At 32.3% G+C, this 25,520-nt stretch overlaps 1 protein-coding gene across 1 annotated transcript in view; it reads right to left on the bottom strand.

The window, feature by feature from the left end:
- SEMA3D (semaphorin 3D) overlaps nucleotides 1-25,520 on the bottom strand; it is a 116,361-nt gene that overhangs the window by 34,147 nt on the left and 56,694 nt on the right. The window contains exons 6-9 of the mRNA XM_049772797.1: nucleotides 23,473-23,601; nucleotides 13,802-13,944; nucleotides 1,798-1,912; nucleotides 407-476 (exon numbers count right to left, since the gene is read on the bottom strand). Of these exons, the coding sequence (XP_049628754.1) occupies nucleotides 407-476; nucleotides 1,798-1,912; nucleotides 13,802-13,944; nucleotides 23,473-23,601 (457 nt within the window). The remainder of the gene's footprint in view (nucleotides 1-406; nucleotides 477-1,797; nucleotides 1,913-13,801; nucleotides 13,945-23,472; nucleotides 23,602-25,520) is intronic.

The following is a 25,520-nucleotide window of genomic DNA, read 5'->3' as shown; positions in this document are numbered from 1 at the left end:
CCCCTAACACAAGCATTTTTTGTTATCTTTTTTTAATCACAGACCATGATGTTTTAATAAAATCATGATTAGTACTACATATATATTTGTATTCAGTGATTTTAGTCTTGTAATTTGTTTCATTGATACATGTGCTGAAGGACAATATTGTTCACCAAGCATCATGAGTACCAGTAAAAAACTGGACACATGGAAATAGCTATTCATAGGGGAATGGTTAAAGAAAATGGCTACAGTTTTCTAGGGGGTACTAATAAAAAGAACAAGGATATAGATATGCTGATATTAAAAGATTAGGTACATAGTAAAAATATAAAAACCTTATATGATAACTACCTTTAAAAAGAAAGACAAAAATAACGATTTATTTTTTACATACTCATAATAATTATTTAAAAGTTCATACCTGGTTGTGGTGAAGATGCCATATACTACCGGATTCCTTTCGTCTCTTGTAGGGAGTAAGTAAATATCTTCTATATATGGAGAAAAATAATTCACAGTTATTTAAGATTTCAGTATAACACGTTTCCATTTCTTTTAGTAAGAAAACAGTTTGAGTGTCCAACAAGTATACATAGTAAAGATATCAATGAAAATCATGTTGCACCTTGAGTAATCAAGAGTAAAGAGCAATGGTCTTACTAGCAAAGTGAAATATTAATCTATTAAGTATTTATTTCATTATTTATAAATTGTATAATTCACTTTCAAAACCCCCATAACTATCCAATTATGAGTGTTTTAGGTAAAATAGAAGATTAAATATATTAAATAAAAAGGAAAAGAAAAGTTATTTTTAAACATCCAGTGTGTAATTGTGTCAATTTCTTATTGTTTTCAGTGAACTCTCTGGTAGTAAAATAGCTACATAAGTAATTGCTACATAAATTATACTAAACTGTGCAAATAGAATTCTTTAGATATGTAATATGCTTGTGTTTAATTGTTTTAAATTATATGCACATAATATGTATATTACTACTATTTATGTTTTAGTATGTGTTTATTATTTTAACATGTTTATTTAGTATGTGTTAAGTCTATTTTAATGATATATAATGTTTCCTTATAAATAAGAGTTATTAATAGTGAATAGAATCAAATGTAAAATGCAATGTGGACCTATCATGCAATGATAATCTTGAGTGAAAAAATACAAATTCAAAATACAAAAATACAATTCAAATATAAATAAAAATCTTTCTAAGCATGCATATATTATAAATATTTCTGCAATTAGGTTTGAGAAGAGAGAAATGAATGATAAAAAATCTATAATGCTTTTCTGACTATTCACCAAATTTCCTGTTTTGTCCAGCAGAGGGCATCAGCAGAATAAAGAGACAAAGTTATTTATTTCTTAAACTGATAGGAAAGTTGCACTGGTGAAGGGGGTTGTGAAACCCAATTATAAACATGTTTCTAACCTTGATGTTTAAATAAAATAAACTGTTTCTTGCTTCTGATAAAAGTAGTTCTACCTTCTCCAGGTCAAATTTGGGTGGAGAATGAATAGACCCTATAGTCCCAAAGTGAGTATATTTCTGTCACTTGCTCCATTTTTATTCACTCACATATACAAAGAAGTCTCAGACAGAGAAAAATTGCTTCATTTTATATAATGTACAACTAATCAGGAATACCTCATTGTGTTTTGAGTTTTGTGTGTTAAAATTCACTGAGCCATTCCTATTAATTAGATTAGGGCCTACATGTAGACATTTAAGGATAAAACAAAATAAACCATAGTTTACTTAATTAAGTAGAAAGAATTTTTTTAAATGAGTCACTTACGAAGTTCATCAAAGTGTGTATCGGCCCCATCACTTCCAGGAATGGAGCAAATCAATCTGGCCTTAAGAAAAGTTGTCCATTTGTTGATGAGGCTGCGTTGTCCTCCTACATCATTCTGGGAGAAAAACAATGAAAATTATTAAATACATATTCATTGACACAATTATTTTTACCAACTAGAGTTGGTGGTTACTGTAGAGTCTGTGTTTCATTAAAGTGTCTGTTTATAAAGTCAGAGTATCTATGGATTTGTGACTTGAACTTCTGAATGATGCATGTTTTTCATCTGGGGACATGAAAGCACTGTAAGCAACAAGCTAATGAGCAGATAAGTGCAGAGATACATTATAGAAGGAAGGCTTGGAATCAAATTTCTTCTTAGCCATGTTTCTCTCTGGCTTACAATGTGTATTTTAACCTCTAAGTCTAGGTCTTCTTATTAATAAAATAAAATTAAAGACTGGCAACAGTTAATTTGATGATTAAATAAAAATGTATAAAATGTTAAGCATAGGTGAAATAACTGTGTTCCAAAAGTATCATCACTGACTTGTATACCATGTAGGATTAAAATCAGTTGTGCATCTTTATACTTTTTATCTTTAGAAATATACCTCAATATAACCACTAGACACCAATGCAGCATCAATATGTATACAACAACATGTAAATACAGGCGATTTTGATTGTTAATTTATATTTTTCATATTTATTTTACTCTGAGTAATTGTATTCGAATGTTCTTTGAACCTTTATTAAAATTTAGGCACTAAATCTTTAAATTAAATAAGATCATTTTGTTCAATAACACCACAAAATTATAGTTATTTTTATTTAATATATTCCTGTGAATGTACAATTATACAATATTTTACTTGATTTGACTAGACATGATATGCTTATGATAAATTAAATGAGAGTGTATGTGTTGCCAGAGATTGAATAGCCATGTTTCTTTTTTTGGTTTTTGGGTCACACCCCGCGGTCCTCGGGGGTTACTCCTGTCTCTGTGTTCAGAAATTGCTCCTGGCGGGCATGGAGGACCATATGGAATGTTGGAACTCAAGCAACCGTCCATACTAGATCAGCTGCTTGCAAGAAAAAAACACCCTACCATTGTGCTATCTCCCTGGCCCCAGAAGAGCCATGATTCTTAAATAAAAGGGGCAGAAGGTGAGCAGGTTGATTGAGACAATTTCTTTTAGCATTAAACTTGGGCTGCACAGAAATTCAAATATATAGCTATATGATAGTATTAGCAAACTCAAGATATAGGTAGATTTATGGAGAATCAAGAAGGCAAATGAAATCCTTGAGACCAGAGACCATTTCTGTTTTTATAGTCCTAATACCTAAACTTAGGGAGAAATGTGATACCTAGTGTAAACAATGTTTTACATATCCATTTTCTAAACTTAAGAATAATCTTTAGTAATAGCTCTAATATAATTTTATATCAGCTTTAATATCTATAAAGAAAAAGTTTAAAAGAATAATTTTAAATTAAACAAATTATTACCTGTATCAACAGTTTGAAAAAATTCACAGTTTCTCAAAAATAATTAAAAATCCCTATGGATTTTTTTGGGAAACACATTAACATAAGAGCTTATTATTGGGAGTTGACTGTTTGTAAGTGTATGTATGTGTGTGTTTGTATTTAAACAGAACAAAAATAGAGTGATAACTATGATGCTTGTCTAGAAATTGAAAAACAAAGACTTATGTGGAAGTAGTATTTTGTTATTGGTGCTGTTCAGAATTTTTATGCATGGCAGTAACAAAAATAAAACTGATATTTTGTGGTTTCTCTTACTTTTTAAAGTATGACCACCCTCCCACCCCAGTTTCTAGATTTGTTTGCAAATTTGTTTGCACTCTCTATTCATTTCACCCAAAGAATTTCAGTCTCCTCTGAAGTTTCTTTCAAGTGGGAAAAGTGACTTCACTGAACAAAGAGTTAGATTTAACATTGTCTTCAAAATAACAGGTAGAGTAGGTTCAGACTTGCACAGATTGATTAAATAAATAATCTAAGTGATGGAAACTAAAAGAACAGAAGAGCAGGTGGAGCAGCACAGAAAATGTCTCAAAGCCAGTTCAGATGTTGGTTAGATAAAGGGCAGAAGAAACTAAAATTAAGGTAAAGTGAAAGTATGGGGATATCATTATGAAAGTTAATTGGGTTAGAAATCAAAGAAAATTTTAAAACAAAGTCTAAAGCAACTGTTTATGGTATTTAATATTCAAGGTGGAGACTTTACAAAGATATGAAATAACCATTCTTTCTAAGAAAACAAATGCAAAATAAATAAATTTATTTATTTACTTATAAATAAATACAATTATTCCTAAACTTATATTTTGTGTATGGCATTTCTCTTACTACCCAATGGTAAAAACAACACATGTAGAGGTGGTTCTTGGATATTTCAGTTGTCTAGTGATGTGCAAGCATATCAATGGATGATTTTTTATAATTGATATTAGTACCCGACTATATATTTTAGGAATACAAAGTCCTTTCTTGTCTCTCCCAAGTACATGTTTACTATCACACACCACACTTCCCACCAAATGCAACCACAGTCTAGTTCCCCACTTCTTCTCTTCAAAACTGTCCCTTTTAAGGTCAATGCTTTTTAATCATTTAATAAATCTAAACTCATATACCTAATTTTTTATTTTTTGATAGCAGATCCCAATTATTCAAAACAGAGCTGATATGAACTTATAATATTTTAGTTTATTTATATTGTTTTAAATTTTATTTGTATTGTATAAATTTTATTTATATTGTATTAAATATTGTATAATATTGTATTAAAAGTTATATTGTATTAAATTGTATTAAATTTTCCTATCTATATTTTGAGTCATAAGTAATGCAAAATTGTTGCATTGAATAAATCTTACAGACACCCAATACACTTAAAAGCTGTAAGTGAGCATGAATAGAGTTATATGAATTAGTTTTGATTACTGCTATTCCCCTAGCAGAGTATCTGCTCAAATTATTTTGCTAAAACAAATACAATAAACAAATGCATAACAAGTATTTATTCAGTCACATTTCGTTAATAGAAACACAACAAATGTCAGAACTTCATTACAGAACTGAGTAAATTTTTTTTTTTTTAAATTTCAGACAGTGGTCAGGACTTACTCTGTCTTTATGATCAGGGATCATTTCTGGCTATCATTGGTGAACCAGGTTGTGTTGGGGCTTGAGCAAGTGTCAGTAAGGGCCTTAAATTCTGTACTTATTTTGCAGTCCCTACACAAACTATGTAAAGCCCCCCAATCAATGAAATTAGCAATAAACATCCACATCCAATCATTTTCTCTAATTCTATAAGTTTGGACCAAGCATGACAAAGTTCTATGTTGCTAATAAAATTTTATTGGAAAGGAAGGGGGATTAGTAAGTACCTTTAGGTTTTTTTCTCTTTTTAACCTGTAAAATAGAAAATGCAATCCCTCAAACAAAAGAATCTTTAAGTATTCTTGCTGTCCATCTAGTGGCCTCCCCTAACCCTTCAAAGAATAAAAAGATGAAAAAACAAACCAAATCCAAATATGGAAGTCACCTCCTGTTATTAGGGAAACATGTCTAGTTGCTGGCATAAGAGCTTTCAAGAACTGAGTATACATGTTTAATGGCTGGACAGTAATTTTTACAGACACCCAGAAGCATGACCTAGGACAGCAAAGTTCAAGTCACAAGAAATTGTATTTCTTCTGTAGGGAAGTGTCAGCTGGCTGACTTTGTTGACCAGCTCTCAGTTTCTGGATTTGTTTGCAAATCCACTCAATCCCCTCTGAGAACTTTAAACTCTTAAGAGGACAGAGAGGGAGGTAACCACTTTTATACCTAATTGTCACCTCCTTGCTTATTTTTGTGAAGTTCTAAAGAACACACCATCTCACTAACACAATAGATTTATTATTGAGATGTCACAATCAGCAGCTTCTAGTCACCAATCACTTCTCTGTGCCTCTATTTATCACCGTTTCTTTGTGGTCAAATCACCGAAAGCCTTGGCATCCTCTACACAAAGATACAGACGAAAGTAACAAAGAAATTGATTGTAAACATGGTCAATGTGGGTGGTAAAGGCGGAGTGTGTGCCTGTTTATATTTGCAGCTTTTAAAATTTTTTGCAAGATTTAATTTCAAAACTACAATAGAAGAAAAATTAAGATGAAATAAAATATAGTCCTTCATCACCATTAATAGAGTGTTTCTGGATTATCTGTTAGTGTGACTGTTGTATAAAATTAAATATGCTCTGCTAAACATAGCATTTACTCATGAAGCAATTTAATGATTATTCCACTTTACTTTGGCTTAGCACACTCAAGTCCTTATAAATCTTACATAGAACTAAAAGCATCTATGAGCTGTCAAGTATGAATTTCTATTGAGTGTGTTTTTTTGACCTTAGGGTCAATATGCTGGGTTAATCTATTAAATCTGTACTATCTTCTTGAGACTCTCTTGGTACATTATAAATATTGCCATTTTTATCTGTAAATTGAGAAACAGAAGCACTTGGAAAATGAAATTTTTGATTATATTTTTCTGCTCTTAAATATTGAAGTTTTATAAACCAGTGAAGTCTTAGAGACATTTTGATCACATATTAATCTATTAAAATACAACATGAATTAAGAAATTTGTAGTCATATTACTGTATTTAAGAAGGTACCATACTTTTTCTAATGATACATTAATATTTAAGCAGCAACAACAAATTTTTATACTAGAGTCAAAGTTTATAAATTCTCCCTTGCCTAAAATGTATTTCATTTGCTTAATGCTGTTCTTCACTATCTTCGTGTGAGCAAGAACATAAGAAAACCATAACATGCACACACACAATCACACACACCCACACCCATAGTTATTCAATAATTCTACTCATTATAGAAATTTTATCTTGAACTAACCTCACCTTTCCGTTTCTATGTCTCATTTAAATATTTTTGTTACCACTACTATAAATCAAGAAAAAAATCTTTTTTTCAGTAAAACTATCACAATAAAACTAGTATACAAGTTATTCTATTGATCCTTCTTACAAATGCAACAGATAAGGAGAGTAAAATTTAATAATTCATTGTTTCTATTAAGTACCTAGGTTATTTTAAAATGTCATTCAATTTTCAGAGCAATAGTTCAATAAAATTCTGTCTTGCCCTCATCTTAACTAAACTATATCTGTATATAAATTTTAGAATGTTTTTAAGTAAGATCAATGATATAAAAGTCATCATGATTAAAAAGTTCATACACACAAGACAGTATTTTTAAAAGCCTGAAATTATGAAAATGGAGAGTAGTGTCAAAAATACAAGACTAAGATACAATCTCAATAGTGCCTTGTGATGGCCATATCATCAATATTAAAATATAGTATTCAACTGAGAGAAGCTTAAATGGGGTTTTCTTAACACATACTATAAACTAATGGAAAATAGTGAATTATTTATAACCATTGAATCAAAGTTCAGAACTATAGTATACTTTATCTTAAGCTTAAATTTTTTTAAAAAGTGCTATAATACTTTATATGATGATTCACTAAAAATTAAAATTGATTCACATAGGCAAGAAAGAATTGTAGTTTCTAAAATATAAAATAATAAAAGAAAGGCTTTTCTATTTTATCTACTAAAATTTCTTTTACCTAGTAAAAAAATTAAATTATATAAACAAATAGCACACAGAAAGGCACAAGAAAAATTTAATCACCAAAATTTTGTATGGCATGTATTAAATACTTCTATTTTAAGGAATAAATCTTGTATAAACTTCCAGGCAAAACATTTTGTTTTCTTTAAAAAGAATTTTGGTATTTAGAGATGACTGTTTTAGATTTTCTGTTAAGAATATAATGCTTTTGTAAGTACTTCAAAACTTGTAAAATTAATCGAAACTCAGGAATTGCATAGTATGCCATGCTAATAACCAATCAATTTCTAAGATTTAAGATATTTAAATTAGAAAAATTTAGTCTGCTAGGCAAATTTTCAGGAAAGATCGGAATTCATTAAATTGAAAAAAAAATAGCAAGTCGACAGTATAAATTCTTGCCGAGGAGTTTCTGACAGAATAACAGATGGAAATAAAGCAAAAGCACATCTGTAAGTTGTGGACTCTAAATCTCTCAAGTAGGTTGTAAGTGACACACTAAAAGTAAGCACAAACCCCCATAATTTGAAGATCAATAAATACATAAAGTGTCATCAGTCTAAAGTAAGATACAATTCTTCAAAGGCTATAATTGTCCAAATAGGACCATATATCTAAATAGACAATGGAAGTGAAATTGAAGCAGAGGGCTATTAATTAGACCTCCAGGCAAGTTATGTGAAAGGAACATCCATATTGAATTCCTGGCAAGGATAAAAGGAATACTGCAGAATAAAAAGAGCTGGCATAACCTACAGCATAAATCTAGAGTGTGCTAGCATATGTACTCTAATAGACAACACTACCAAAAATGAACAGAATCCCAAAATAATGCAAAACAGCCTTGAGGTGGAAATCACAGGCATGTCTAACTGGTATTTCCCCATATTTAAAAGTAAGTCTTAAAAGAAAAAAAAAAACACACACACACTGATTTCTTTTTTAATCCTTCTCTCTCTCTCTCTCTCTCTCTCTCTCTCTCTCTCTCTCTCTCTCTCTCTCTCTCTCTCTCTCCCTCACTCTCTCATTCTCTCTTTTCATTTTTGTCTCTCACTAACTCTCTTTGAGTCTCCCTCTTTCTCTTTTTCTACTTTCCCTTTTCACCTTTCTCCGAAACAAACATCACACAGACATAAATAATAGGATCTTTCCAGACTAACTTGAAAAGTAAACAGACACAAATCTTTCCAGGGACTGATTTCATGCTGTCTCACCTGTTCAGCCAATCAACATTTATTACCTTGCCAAGAAGATCTGTGAGTTTACCATATATAAAACAATCCCAGGGTTAAGTTAAATTACTTAGTGTTTGAAAATATTAACTATTAGACCCAAAGTATTAGAGAATTAAACTTGGATTTCAAAAATTATTCTAGTTTGTCTGGGGGGGGAGGGTATGTAGGGAAACAACTTTATTTTAAATATAAGAAAACTGAGTAGATACTGTAACTAAAATTTATCTTCAGTCATATATAATGATATAATACTGGGTCTGCAAGAGATTATTGAGATTAAGAAATATATTCTACATCAAATTGGATCAACAATGCCTTATTAACGCTCCCAGTATCATTACTTTCCAAAGTCTCTCCCTTCCATTATTCTTATCAAACAGTTCAGTGTTCAAATTGTTCCTACATTATGTCTAAAGTATATTTGACTGTTCAGAAAAAAAAAATCCATCTTTTAAATAGATATTGTTGAAAATATAAAAAAACTTGTGCCATTTTAATCTATAAAATGAACAAAAAGTCAAGCTTTCAAGTAATGTTTTGTATCTAAGCAATTCTTAAATTTCAGTACAAATAGTCCATTTATGTATTCCTCAGTGTAGTTCCATAATTTGATTCCAGCAGATTACATGCTGTGTTTGTATGTGTGTTTGTTTGAATGTGCATGTATGATTTTAAGACAACTCACACTAGTGTGGTCATACATTTATATTATTTACATATAAATTTCTTGAGCAGATTAAATGATTAAATAATTAAAGCCAAGTTACCTTTAGTGCCTGTTATATTCACATGATATGCTCTCATTTAAGATTTATATTAACTTTGTAATAGTAATTAGTGAATAATGAAACTTTACTCATTTTATAGATTAAAATAAACTAGATCTTATTTTCTTGAGGGTATGTGGAAATTTGGGCCAAACCCAATTGTGCTCAGATTTTACTCCTTTGCTCTGTGCTAAATCTTTCTGCCAGTGCTCAGGTACCATATGTGGTGCTGGAGAAGAAACTCATGTCAGCAGCATACAAGCCAAACACTGTCTTCTCTGTTTTATCTCTAGGCCCTGAAACTAGATTTGTTTTTAAGTTGAGTCATCAGGTCAACTGATTTTGATGGTATGCTTATTATTGGCTGAAAATCATAATGGGTTTTCTTTTTAAAATAAAGAAATGTATATGATTTCCCATTGGTGTATTTAGAACTAATAGCAACCACTTCTTCATTTTATTTTTGTTTTGGGGCAGTTTCCCCCGCATCTGTGAAATACTTCTGTACCAACCTAATAAAAAAAATTGTATTTCATATTTTATACACATTTTCTTTCTTCTTTTTTCTGTTTTCTTCTTTCTTTCTTCTTTCTTTCTTTCTTTCTTTCATTTTCTTTCTTTCTTTCTTTTTTCTTTCCTTTCTTTCTTTCCTTTCTTCCTTTTCTTTCCTTTCTTTCTTATTGTGGTCATACTTAGCAGTAATGGGAATGAGGAATGCAGAGCTGGGGATAAAAACCAGAACCTCATACATTCAAAACAGGTGTTATAATACCCTTTCCAACTTTAGTCCCATCCTCTGTTCTTTTATGCATTATTATTCTTCAGGATTCTGATCTTGCTCTTTGATCTTGCAGTATAGATTTTGGGGCCAATTTCAGACATTTTTATGGCTTTAATCAATATATCACATTTTCTTTCATTAGTGCAAGGTTCCTTTAAAGGACAAAAATCAAGCATCACTTCCTTGAAAAATTGTTTTCCTTTTTTTAAGAGTTGTGGCTACATTTGTTGATTGGGGGTGTAGGGAGTCCATGACATTCCTAGTGGTTCTTAGACAGCACCAAAGCTACCTCACTTCTAGAACCTAGTATTGAGCTAGTCCCTAACTCATGCATGCAATTCATGCATTCTTTCTCTGGAGCTCTATATCCATTCCCTGAAAACATGGGCTTCATTGAATGTATACATTTCCCAACTCTGTCCTCTATTTCATTAAATTGTGATTCTTTACCCCTATAGCTATTACTCTCAGTGAAGCAACTTTTATTATTATTTTTACTTTTGGTTTTGGTTTTTGGGTCACATGTGGTGCTGCTCATGTGTTACTCCTGGCTATATGATAAGAAATCGCTCTTGGCTTGGAGGACCATATGGAATACTGGTGATTGAACCCAGGTCCAGCACGTGCAAGGCAAATACCCTATCAATGTGCTATCCTTCAGGCCTCTGAAGCAAGTTTTTAAAGAAAGTGAACAGTGAGTTATAAAACCATGCCTACTTTATTTGCACAGATCTTAATTTTATATAGTGTGGTAATGCTGGAATAATAAAATAAGTGAATTATAGAGTTTAAATCATTTGTCCATATTCTGCAAACAATTATTTGTTCATTTTGTGAACTTTTTTTTTTGCCAATTTATAACATATTATTTACCAATGTCTATATATTGTTATGGAAGAATTATATCTTTAACAGGCCAATGTAACAACTTTTATTTTAGCTGAAAAAAGAGAAATCTTAATTTGTCAAGAGTTTTTCATTGGGCTGAAGCTTATTAGTTTAAAATGAAAATAATAACAAAAGCAATAAAAACAAAGCCCAAATATTTCCAAATAATAGGTACTGTGGGAAAATTTTGGTGGAATAAAAACAGTGCCTCTCGTTTTGCTGGAAAAGCTTTGTAAGAGAAATAAAATTCACACAGTTAACTCATAATTCTAACAAGAGCTCTTCCTTCTCAAATATTTGCTTATATATTTTAAGCTAAGTTTTGTTTCATAGAATAGATGTATACTTGCCATTATTATTGAAAATAGAAAATGTTATAATAGTTCAATAGGAGTAAATAAAAAACTCATCGAGAGAATAATTTGTTCCAAATGTTATGCAAGTCATTTTATGTGACACTAACCTAGCAACAATGATGCTGAGTAATGACTTTTAATAGTCTTTCTATTGTTTTGCAATATCATTTTCTTAAAAAATTCAAGATATTTTTAATCATGTCAATTAAATTTATACTTAAAAGAGCTCTTTTATTTACCACAACTTATTTCTAAGTAATTCAGTAACTTTTAAAACATGGGTGGGACAAATTGCAACAAATTACAAAGAAAGCATTTAGTTGCTATTTTCCAGTTACTGAATCAACTAGGAAATTTTGAATATGGTACTCATTTAAAATAATGAGTAAAAAGACACATTACTGTGAGAAAAAAAATACTTTTAAAGGCAATGCATCCATCATATTTCTTATAGGAACTCACAGTTTCTTAGCTATTTATCCAAAGACAATAGCATGACAAAATCTTGCTGTGTGGCCTCAGAGTTTTGTGCTGGGAAAAGCCATGCTCAACTCTATCTTTTCAGTTTGACAAGAATCTGTTCCTAATACAAATACTATGTTACATAGTTAATATTGAGAATCAAGAATAATTCTATGGTAAGAACTTTTAGATGGGTTCATTGAAATCTCTCCAATAAATTTAATGTTCAAATTAACTGGATATATTTGTTTGTTTGCTAGAGTTAAAAATATCATTCTAAGTGAATTCATATCAAATGAATTATCCCTATCAAGAAAGAAGTACTTGACTGAGACACAACATGTTTTGATTATGTATGTTCCTTAGAAACTGATCATTGCTAACATTTAATCAATTGAAAAAATTCTATGGCATATTTGAGATAGAACATTTATGCAAATGATTGACAAAACATAACCCAGCTTTTCAGTGCAGTGCTTCTGTTGTTAGAAGGCATGCTTCAGTACCCCAATACACCAGGACCACTCCAAGCAATGGCCATTCAAATCTAGCAAGAGGTTTTTACAAGAAATGATTGCATTCTTAGTGTCTAAAAGAATGAGGATGCTTTTAGAGAATCTGTCCCCTCAGGCAGAGGGATCAGTGGGAGACACTACCGGCTAGAACAGTAGGTAAAGAATGCACTGTGCTCACAAGTTGGTCTCATTTAAACACCCATGTTTTCATTAGTACTTTTAAGTGGTTTGTATTTCTGCCCCTAGAAGCATTCAAAAGCCTAAGGGCACAGATGAGACAAAAGTGATAGGCTCAGATGGAAGCAAATGAACTGTTTGCATAAGACCTAAGAAAGCTTCACACTGAAAAGTATTTGTGAACTTAACAGCTCTTCCTTTTAATAGCTGCGTTTATCTGAAGGTGTCTATTTAAAGTGATTCCAGGGAATATAAAGCCAAATTAAAGAGAATTCAATGAATATAAAGCCAAAGCTAAAAATCATACAACTGATTTTAAGAGTAATATAACCATAGTTTTATTATTCTGTGAAGCTTTATTTATTAAAATAAGAGGTTTAAAGTTAAGATGTAATTGATTCGGTTTATATTTTGTCTTGCAACATACAAAATAGCAATATTATACAATTTAGTTGCAATATTTTACTACATAAATGTTTTACTTTTTTGTATATTTTGCTAATATTTTATCATAACAAATATATAACTTAAAATGTGCACTCAAAAATACAGGATATATTTCCTATTCTTTCCATTTTTTAAGTTAAAACCAATTTTAAAATAAGATTATATTAAAGTATATATATTTATTGTTTTACCTCATCTTGCTCTTTTCTTTTCAGAGCTGCCCCCACATACTCTCTTGAATGTGTTACTTTTTCTTTGTCCCTTTTAAGTAAAATTTATTTCTTAGAATAAATTATGTTGAATACACACACACACACACACACACACACACACATACATTTTAACCTCTGTAAGAAGACAAAGCAGTGAGGAATTTCACTAACAATAAATGGCAAGTGAATCACCTGTCAATAAAACTACTCACCTACAAAAGAAATATGTAAATACCTGAGAGCTGAAAAATATCTAAAATATTGGAAACAATGTAGTCCATTTTTAATATTTAATACTTGACATGCAAGATACATTAATAAGAATTAAGTTATCTTGCCACTTATAAATAAAGAATATTTAATTTTACCTCTGCTTTACATGGTTTTTATATACAATGTCTTAAGTTAAAAAAACAGATATATATACATACATATATATATACATATATATACATATATATCTTACCTTACAAACTCTTCCAACTCGAGAAAGAATTGTCTTATCAGAATTGCTGCCTTCTTGAGATGATTCACGAAAGAAGAAATATATTTTATCATCATCTGGATTATAGGTGTCTGGTATGGGGAAGGTTCCAACAAATTTTGCTCCTGTTTGAGAGAAAAGAAGACAAATATTAAAATGCTTTCATAATTTAGCCAAGATTCCTAATTGAGCCAATATTCATCGTGTTGCCGCAACAAAATGATAATTAATAGAAAATTAATAGAAAAGAACTGGGATGTAGGAAATAAGACTAATATACAAGCATGAAACAGTGTAGAAACACAGTTAACATGAAAAGGTTAACATGCACAAGCTCCCTATGCATTGCCCCAAACTAGTGATTCACCCGTGGATGATATACACTATTGTTAGAACACAACTAAATTAATGCTTATTAAATTATTGCATATTTTTGTCTATATGATAGTCATTGCTTTCTATTGGAAAGGATTGGAAAAATTCTTTCTAATTACAATACCTATTATGAATATCTTAGGGAAAATCCATAAACATCTTTAATTTTGCATAGTAAAAGGTTATTTTCTATGTTTTATGTAATTGCTAAACCGGGTATAAAAGAACTTGGTTTAATTCCAGTGTAGGCTCTGGAGTACACATTCCAGAAAGATAATCTATCACTACTTATTTTAATAATTGGCCTCAGGACTATAATATGACTTTTATATACTTCAGATATCTCAGATGTATTATGAGGTCACCCTCACATAATCTAAATTGTAAATAAAGTGTACAATAACTAATACAATAACCATGTGATTTTTATATGTGAAACAATTAGAAGTTCTAGACTCCTAGTAAAGGTTCAAAGTATTCATCATCAAGATAACAATTGGTGTGTTAATGAGCACTAATATCATAACTACAAAAAGTAAGTGAGAGGGGTTTTAGAGATAGCATGGAGGTAGGGTGTATGCCTTGCATGCAGAAGGACGATGATTGTATCCTATATAATCCCCCGAGCATGCCAGGAGCAATTTCTGAGCTTAGAGCCAGGAGTAACCCCTGAGCGCTGCCAGGTGTGACCCAACAAAACAAAAAACAAACAAACAAAAACTAAGTGAGAGGCCAAAGAGATAGTAGGGTGGATAAGATGCCTGTTGTTCAAGCAGACAACACAAGTTTAATTCCTGACATCACATATCTAGTTTGTCTAGCTCTGTCAGGAATCATCCATGGGCATTGAAGCAAAAAGAAGTCCTGACCCAATAACAAAAAAATAAAGAAATAAATAAGAAAAAGATGATAAATTGTTCACAATAAGAAAATAGTAATAATATTTAGTCATTTAAAATTATATAGCTATAATTCAGCTTTACCTTCAAAGTAAAAATTGCAACCTCAAATAGTAGCATTTATGAAACACAAGAGCTAATTTTTTCATGAAAATAATTTATGTATTTAAGCACAATTCTTGAAAACATATTTGTAATTGGTTTTACCCATAAAATGCACAACCACTTTACCAGTGAAACTTTCCCACCACCAGAGCTTACTTAAACAACATCACCATATTAAGATTATGAGCCAGAATTAAAGACGCAATTATCTATAATTCAAGATCTAGGAGTTTAACAAAGACCTTTTTGAGCTCCTTACATTGCCATGATGGTGCAGGACATGACTACTAGTATTTCAATGTCAGCTGCAATACCAGATACTCCATACCATATTCCTCTTATTAATTTTTAAATGTTTTGTTTTCCTGTATATGTATTTGTTTATTGTATCATTTAAATTGTACCTGAACTTAAAATATTCAAACACACAGCTATACTAAGTAATAAATTACATAGAAGTATAAACAATATATAGTATACTTCATAAAACCATGTGCTGTAGAAATGAGGGAGATGGAGAGAAAGGGAGAGAGAAAGTACAAAAATTAAAGTATTGGGGTTTCATGATGTGCTGCTAATACTGGGTCTATTCCCAGAACTTCCTGGCAATTTCTTTTTTTAATATCTTTAGTTAAACATCTTGATTACAAATATGATTATGATTAGGTTTCAGTCATGTAAAGAACACCCCCTTCACCAGTGCAACATTCCCACCACCAATGTCCCCACCCCAATGTCCATCCCACCCACCCCCACCTGTACTCTAGACAGGCTTTTCAGTTCCCTCATTCATTCACATGGTTATGGTAGTTCTCAGTGTAGTTATTTTTATATCTGCACTCACCAATTTTTGTAGTGAGCTTCATAAAGTGAGCTGGAAGTTCCAGCCCTCCTTTCTTTGTCTCTGAGAATTGTTGCAAAAATGACTTTTATTTTTCTTAAAATCCATAGATGAGTGAAACTATTCTGCGTATATATCTCTCTCTGACTTATTTCACTCAGCATGATAAATTCCATGTACATCCATGTATAGAAAATTTCATGACTTCATCTCTCCTGACGCTGCATAATATTCCATTGTGTATATGTACCACAGTTTCTTTAGCCATTCATCTATTGAAGGGCATCTTGGTTGTTTCCAGAGCCTGGCTATTGTGAATAGTGCTGCAATAAATATAGGTGTGAGGAAGGGGTTTTTTTTTACTGTATTCCCTAGGAGTGGAATAGCTGGGTCGAATGGGAGCTCAATTTCCAGATTTTGGAGGAATCTCCATATCGCTTTCCATAGAGGTTGGACTAGACGGTATTCCCACCAGCAATGGATAAGTGTTCCTTTCTCTCCACATCCCCGCCAGCACTGATTGTTCTCATTCTTTGTGATGTGTGCCAATCTCTGTGGTGTGAGATGGTATCTCGTCGTTGTTTTGATTTGCATCTCCCTGATGATTAGTGATGAGGAGCATTTTTTCATGCGCCTTTTGTCCATTTGTATTTCATTTTTATCAGTGTTCATTTCTCCTCCCCATTTTTTTATGGGATTAGATGTTTTTTTCTTGTAAAGTTCTGTCAGTGCCCCGTATATTTTGAAGATTAGCCCCCTATCTGATGGGTATTGGGTGAATAGTTTCTCTCACTCAGTGGGTGGCTCTTGTATCCTGGACACTTTTTCTCTCAACTTAATGTATTCCCATCTGTTGATCTCTGCTTCCACTTGTTTGGAAAGTGCAGTTTCCTCCTTGAAGATGCCTTTAGTCTCAATGTCATGGACTGTTTTATCTACATGTTGTTCTATATACCTTATGGTATCAGGTCTGATATCAAGGTCTTCAATCCATTTGGATTTTACCTTCATACATGATGTTAACTGGGGGGGGGGATCTATGTTCACTTTTTTGCAAGTGGCTAATCAGTACTGCCAACACACTTGTTGAAGAGGTTTTCCCTGCTCCACTTAGGATTTTTTGCTCCTTTGTCAAAAATTAGGTGCTTGTATATCTGGGGAACATTATCTGAGTACTCAAGCCTATTCCACTGATCTGAGGGTCTGTCTTTATTCCAATACCATGCTGTTTTGATAACTATTGCTTTGTAGTACAGCTTAAAGTTGAGGAAAGTAATGCCTCCCATATTCCTTTTCCCTAGGAGTGTTTTAGCTATTCGAGGGTGTTTATTGTTCCAAATGAACTTCATAAGTGTTTGATCCACTTCTTTGAAGAATGTCATGTGTGTCTTTAGAGGGATCACATTAAATCTGTATAATGCTTTGGCTTCCTGGAAATTTCTATAAGTAACTTCTGAACACAGATTTGAAGGCAAAAACCAAGCAGAAATTCAGAGCATTAACTGAATACTACTGAGTGTAATCCAAGTGCCAGCCAAATACTATATATCAAAAACTATGTATTAAAAATTGTTATTAGGCTAGAGAGATAGTATTTAATTAAAGCATATAGCTCGCATGCAACCAAACAGGGTTCAACCACTAGAACCATATATAGCTTCCTGAGCCACCCCTAGAGTTATTTCTGAGCACAGAATATGGAGTAAGCCCCGAACACCATTGGACAAGGCTCCAAAACCAAAATAATATTATATAATAATGTATTTGCAAAAATTAAACACTCTGTACTAAACTGTTGATTACTCAATTATTTATGATAGCAAACTAACCAAGACACAGAACTATAATTGGGTGATACAAATTTAGATAATTATAGTAATAACTGTCAATACACTTAGATAAATTAAAATTTCTATGACAAAGAGACAAAAAGAGAAAAACTCAATCTTCACTTCAAACTAATCAGTTGATTAAAAAAATACTAATGTTCAAGTTTAAGCAAGACATCAATCTTTTTTTAAGACACCAATCTTGATTCTTCTAGTGACTTGAAAAATGACAGCTATAAAGAATAGAAAAAGAAAAACACAGGCAAGCACATTTGGGCTCCCACAGATACAGAGTAAGCATTAATAATAAAATTAAAAATTTAGAGACTGTAAATACAGTGATACAAACTTGGATGAAAATCTGCCAGCTGCACAACATGTGTATTTTTAAAATAAATGTAAAATAAATAAAACCAGATAGTTGGTTCTTACCTGTATCTAATTATAAGAGTTACTGACATATATCTGTCCTATATGTAAAAGGAAGTGATTCTCATTAAAACAGGGCAATGTTATACATATTCGTTTTTAGTCAAATTAATTTTTTGTTTTGTTTTTGGACTTCCTGGTGATGCTCAGGGGTAACTTCTGGCTATGCTCTCAGAAATCACTCCTGGCTCAGGGTGATGCTGGGGATTGAACCCAGGTTCGTCCTGGGTAAGTCGCATGCAAGGCAAATGCCCTACTGCTGTGTGATATCTCTGGGAAAAATTCTTAATAAATTAGAATAAGTAATAAAAAGACATTATCAAAAATGTACAGAAATTATGAGGATATGATTGACCTATTTATATGAATAAATATGTGAACTTAATATGTAAAATGTTACATGTAGAATTTATCACAGCATTTAAATTTAAATAGAAGTTATCTGTGTACTATGATCACTCTGGATATGCTTTATCAGATCACTTTGGATATGCTTTATCAGATCTACTTTTATGACTTTGTTTAATTATGCTTGAAAGAACATCATAGTGATACAAAATGAATACAATATTCTACTGAAAAATAAATAACCAACCCCACAATATTTGGGGTCAAAGCAATAAATAGCACAGTGGTAGGGCATTGCCTTATATGTGGCTGACCTGGGAAGAACCCAGTTTGATCCTCGAAATCCTATATAGTCCCCTGAGCATGCCAGAAGCGAGTTTTGAGCTCAGAGCCAGGAGTAACTGCTGAGGCTGCTGGGTGTGGCGCAAAACAAAACAAAGAATCAAACAAACAAAATATCAGGTATTGTAAACCAAAAATCATCCTAAAAAGAATGAGAGTACGAAAGAGGGCACTTTTTAAAAAGCTTTCTCAATAGTAAGATGGAAGAAATGGGTATCTAAACTGTTCCATTTTGATTTGTTTTGCTTTCTCTTCACTTGCTAAAAATAATCAACAGAGAGCATAGATTTATAACAAAGGTGAATTTATATACCCTATAAGGAAAATAAACATGAAATTCATATTCCCTTACTACATAAATATAGGAGTAACACTCTTTAAAACATGTTTTAAAGTATAGCCAGGCATTACCAAGTGAAGTGATCAAAAGTGAAGAGCATAACACCAATCTATCTTACAAAAATTTCACATGACATATAAGAAATAGAGACTGCTTGTTGAAGCTAGGTTCTTTTTATACTTTCAACTAGTATGAAACATATATGGTCTTAGAGTGTTTATTCAGTGACTTTAGTTTATTGAATTCTTTTTTAAATGGTTAATTTTCAAGTACTTTAAGAAAATTATCCTGGCGGTACTATTTGAAGTACTGTTAGAAAATTGAATGGCAGTAATGTTTAAGCCAAATGTTTAATATATAAAGAAATCCAATTATGGATAAAGAATTAGTATCAAGTATTCCTCTATTCTAAAATTTAAATAAGTATACTTATAAGCTAAAAATAAATATGTGTTAAGAATAAAAACTTTCTTTATTATAGATCCAATTGAGGCCCTGTCTTAGAACATTGATTTTAGAATTTTATGATAGAAACCCTTTCCTGACTTGCTGCCAAGTTAAAGTAAAAATAAGTATCATTTAATCGGTGTATGGCATGCATAGCTGTTGAATTAAGTAATTTAAAATCATACCAATAGACACCTGGGCCTTATTATAGCACTCTTTTCCCCTTTGGCATTTGAAACACATGCCCTAATAGGGTTGGAGTTTAAAATCATGAATTTTCACAAATGAACTTTTACCATGACACCATATGTCACTGCAAATGGAAATGGCAAAAAAACCATGTGGCTTGTGGCTGAAATCACTTTCCTTTCTCCATAAACTCTTTTCACCTGAATGACCACACTACATTAGATTTAATAACACAGTGAGTTTTTTCTTCTTGTAATATTTGTGTATTACCACTTGTGAAAACTATTATCCTTTTCATGTGTGAAATACTTTCACTTGTGAAAAGTATTATCCTTTTGTGTGGGAGAAAAATTAAGAGACAAAGAGCCCACAGAGAGAGACTTCAATAAAAAATGGCTTCTGTATGCTAAAAAGTGGAAATTTAAAATAAAAATTCTCCAGGAAAGGAAACAAAAACACATGCATCTTAGGCATCATTGTTTGTTTTTATTTTCCAAATGGTTGTAAGTTTTTAGTTTTATAATAAAAAATTTCGCACAAAAAGTTCAGTGTTTGAGTAAACACTGAGTTGTATTTAGATCTCTATTTTTTGATATGTTATAAACTTAAGTAAATAAAGTGTAAAAAGTTTTCATCTACTGTCCATTAGACTCCATCTTGACAAACTTTTTACCTTCCTGGAAAGGTATTTTATAGATGAATTTGTTTCTCTAAGAAGGCATCAGGATTCATGTATTTCAAGTCTTTTGGAACTGTACTAGACCAAGTCCAAGATAAATTTTGACAAGGATCTAAGCAGGAAACCAACTCTTTGGAAGGATATAATATCCCCTCAGGTTTACAGTTTAGCTAATTCCCTGCAGTGTTTTGTTTTGTTTTCTCCCTTGTAGGAGGCACACCCAGTAGTACTCAGAAATTACTTTTGGCTCAGTCCTTGGAGGTCACTCCAAAAGTGCTTGAAGGAACAGAAGGCTCTGAGGATTGAATCTAAGCCATTCACGTAAACAGCATATGCTCCAGCCCATTGAGCTATTTATTTATCTAACCCCGACATCCTGCAATGAACATATTCTTACACTTAAGCTTAGTAGAGCCTCCTGTAACAAGTCTCAGGATGTAGTCTTTATACCTGTCAATACCAGCAGCATACAAAATGCCACCGAGGGAGGGACAACCTGTATTCTGATTCCCCCATCCCATGTTTCTCATTATATACTAGGTGAAATATATCAGCATGGTATCTCAAATGCCTGTCCTGTCCATGGAAATCTACAATTGCAAAAGCAACCTTTGTCTATAGAGTCTTATGAAGAACTTAAAAGTGATTGAAACTTGACTCCTAGGGATGAGAACAGCAAGCTTTCATTCCTTCAAAAACTCATATAAAGCTTTTTCTGCTTTAGATACACTTAAAAATCAGCAAAAAGTTTAAAATAAATTTATTTAAAATAAATTCTCGGGGCCGGGAAGGTGGCGCAGGAGGTAAGGTGTCTACCTTACAAGCGCTAGCGTAGGACGGACCGTGGTTCGATCCCCGGGCATCCCATATGGTCCCCCCAAGCCAGGGGCGATTTCTGAGCGCATAGCCAGGAGTAACCCCTGAGTGTCAAATGGGTGTGGCCCAAAAACCAAAAAAAAAAAATTCTCTTCCAGTTTATATACGCTTCATACTGAAGTGTGAATCTGTCTTTTTTTGCCTTATTGAAAAAAGCATTTCAATAAAACCTTTTTGTATTATTTTTCCTATGTAATTACACTGCATTGAAAAATCTGCCATTTTGGTTTTGGGGCAATAGTTGGCAGTGCTTAGGACTTTTACCTTGCTCTGTGCTTAGGAATCATTCCTGGAGAGGCTCAGGGAACCATATGTGGTGCAGAGCTTTTAATCTGGAATTGCCATGTACAAGGAATTTCCCTTGCCCACTGTTAAAACTTTCAAAATACTGTGATTTCATAAGAAACACAATGAACTGTAACTGATCCTTAAACTTATAAAAAATTCACTGATCTCAATTTGGTAAATTCTAGGTAAGAGAAAAAATCATAAAAAATAAAATTCCTCCCAATGTACAAAAATGTTATATTTATATAAAGTTACGTTTAAAGAGTTAATTACTGAAAATATTTATCTTAATACCAAAATACTTGATTATAATCTTAATTTAATTTTGTATTTCACTTTATTTAAACAAAATTGGAGCTGGAAAGATAGTTCAATGGGTTGAGGACAATTTACATGTAGGAGACCCAGATTCTAGCCCCAGCATGTCAAGGTTCCATAATACCACTAGAAGTGGACACTTGGTCAGAAATAGCTTCCAAGCACTCTCAAGTAATTTAATTCAAACATACATGTAGATATGCAAATGGTTTTAAATTAAAAAAGAAAGTAAATTTAACAAAATATTCAAATTAATGAGGCAAGTAATCTGAAACGCAGTAATATGAAGAAACTATGGACATTTACTCTAATATTTAAAATTGTTTAGTTTTTCAAATTTGGTAATAATTTTAAAACCAAGGAGCAAGTTTCACATAAAATTACTAAATTAGGGCCGGAGAGATAGCATGGAGGTAAGGCGTTTGCCTTTCATGCAGGAGGTCATTGGTTCAAATCCCGGCGCCCCATATGGTCCCCCGTGCCTGCCAGGAGCAATTTCTGAGCCTGGAGCCAGGAATAACCCCTGAGCACTGCCGGGTGTGACCCAAAAACCAAAAAAAAAAAAAAAAAAAAATTACTAAATTAGTACTAAAGAAAAGTTACATGTTTTATATCATTCAATGGTGAGCACTTGTCTATAACTAATAATTAGATTTTACCACTACTATCAAAGTGAAATTTATATAATAGAGATGTTTTATATGTACTTTAATTTATTCATCTTTAATCCATATATAAAAATAGCATATATCTGGTTATTGTTAATATCTTTTGAAAATATTTTCAGTCTAGATATTGAGGACAATATCACAGAACACTTATGATGACTATCAACCATTATTGTTGTATACACAAAATAGATTTAGGAGATTTACCTTTTTTTTTTTTGGTTTTTGGGCCACACCCAGAGGTGCTCAGGGGTTACTCCTGGCTGTCTGCTCAGAAATAGCTCCTGGCAGGCACGGGGAACCATATGGGACCCCGGAATTCAAACCAACCACCTTAGGTCCTGGATTGGCTGCTTGTAAGGTAAACGCCGCTGTGCTATCTCTCCGGCCCCAGATTTACCTAATTTAATGGACAATAATTTCCAAAGTGTTTTGAAATATTGGGGGGGTGGCCAAACCCAGTGTCACTCAGGGGTTACTCCTAACTATGTGCTCAGAATTTGCTCCTGGCTTAGGGGACCATATGGGACGGCAGGGATTGAACCAAGGTCTGTCCTGGATCAGCCACAAGAAAGGCAAACGCCCTACCACTGCGTCATCACTCCAGCCCCTAATAAAGACTTTCTTCTCTTACTATAAGCAAAATAAAAACAATAATAATTGAAAAAAAAATCACTAACCATTGAGCCAGTAGTGTTCTGAAATATCAGTTCTGATGTAATGGTGGTCATGAGTAGGCCCAAGAGACCGAGTGAATGCAGTATCTTTGCCAAGGAAATCAGATGCTGTTCCAGAGTAGAGATACTCATCTAGCAGGGAAAAAAAGGCACAGAGTTATAAAAGTTTACTCACAGATACTATTTACAATATACTAATTTTCACAATATTTAACAAAAAGCATAATGTCAACATCAGAATTATTTCATATACTCTACTTTTAGATGTTAAAAAAATGTGTACCACTGAAGAAAAATTAGCTCATAAACATGGGTTAAATAATTCTAGATATATATGAACAGATAATTTAATTAGTATGAATAGATTATTATTAATGCAAATTAAAATTTCATTGTATTATCTTCTATAATGAATAACTTCTTCTGTCTCTGCTTCTCTTCTTCCACATATTCTAAAGTATATATAATTCTAAGGCATTTAACAGTTAATAATTCCCCTTTGAGGAAATACATAGAAAATAATTAAAGTAAGGGCTCTAATGAGAAATGAATTGTATGATTAGTATTTACTTAACTGACACAACCTAAATGACCACAACTATTCTTTGTCTAACCTCTGATGAAAGGGAACTTTCAGCACTGGAGTCATTCTTTGTAATTATAACATGTTGCGTTCCTTGTAGCTAATCATGTCTCTAATAGTTCTGATAAACAGAAATTCCTGAAAAGAGATGAATGTTGCCATTGATGCATACCAAGTGTCTTTTTTTATGTCAAGGCCATGTTTTACAGGAAGTAAAAAGAAATGAGATAAAGGGAAAGAAGATGATGAAAAGAGTGGGGAAGGGGTTGAGAAGGTAGATGTGAAAGGGTGGAAAGAGTAAGAAGAGAATGCATGGAGAAGGAGAAGAAAAAATGAGATAAGTAATGGTGAAAATAGGGGAAGGAGGGGAGAGTGAAGTGAGAGAGAAAGATATACACAGGAAAAGAAGGTAATAGAGTGAATCTTGATTAATGCTGGTGTGGTGAAGGTGGGAATTATGGAAAATACTGTCCCTACAGTATAGTATTTGCTCCTGGAAAAAGTAATTAATTCTCTGATAGTTTAAGAAATCAACCATGTTGAGTCATACACAGAACATCAAAGTAAAATTGTCTAATCTATTGGGTTACTTAGCATTTTTTAAATTCATAAATATAAGTACAACTAATGGTATTATAGAAATCCAACTTTTGTAATAGTATATTCTTAAAATTTTGTCTTGTAGGTGCCTGTTATGATGGCAGCTTGGGGTGGGGGTGATGGCAGGGAAGAGACCATGGAAATATTAATAGAAGGAAGTTGACTCTGGTGGTATGAATGGTTTGAAACATTTATGTCTAAAACCCAACTATGAAAGACATTTTTAATCACAATGGTTAAAAGAAAAAAAGAAAAAAAATTTCTTGTATGAATGTCTCAATTTCTATTTTTTTGTTTTTGTTTTTGTTTTTTGGGTCACACCTGGCAGTGCTCAGGGGTTATTCCTGGCTCCAGGCTCAGAAATTGTTCCAGGCAGGCACAGGGGACCACATGGGACGCCGGGATTCGAACTGATGACCTCCTGCATGAAAGGCAAACGCCTTACCTCCATGCTATCTCTCCAGCCCCAAATGCCTCACTTTCTAAATGCCTTGATCAACCTAATGAGACATTTAATAAATTATTTAATAAATAATTACCAACCTACATAATAAAATTTATCAAAATCTAAACATTAAAAAGAAAATGCCCAGACATGTTACAGTAAACAGACAGGGTATGCTTCCATCTCTTAAGATACTTTCTAAGAGTAAATAAAAGACAATGACCATGGAAAATTTTTTAAAAATACAGAATAAAAATAAAATATAAACATAGACATTATTAAAAATTTAGTAAGGATAGATACAGAAAACACTTATTTTTTAATAATATCTTTATATAAGAGACAAAATGTTTGTAGTTGGGCTTTAATAATAAAAAGTACACTTCCCATCATTAGTGCAACCTTCCCACCACCAATGAAACA

This window comes from Suncus etruscus, chromosome 1, assembly GCF_024139225.1.
Source record: "Suncus etruscus isolate mSunEtr1 chromosome 1, mSunEtr1.pri.cur, whole genome shotgun sequence".
Classification (NCBI taxonomy): Eukaryota; Metazoa; Chordata; class Mammalia; order Eulipotyphla; family Soricidae; genus Suncus; species Suncus etruscus.
This window is presented reverse-complemented; position numbering and strand designations above follow the sequence as displayed.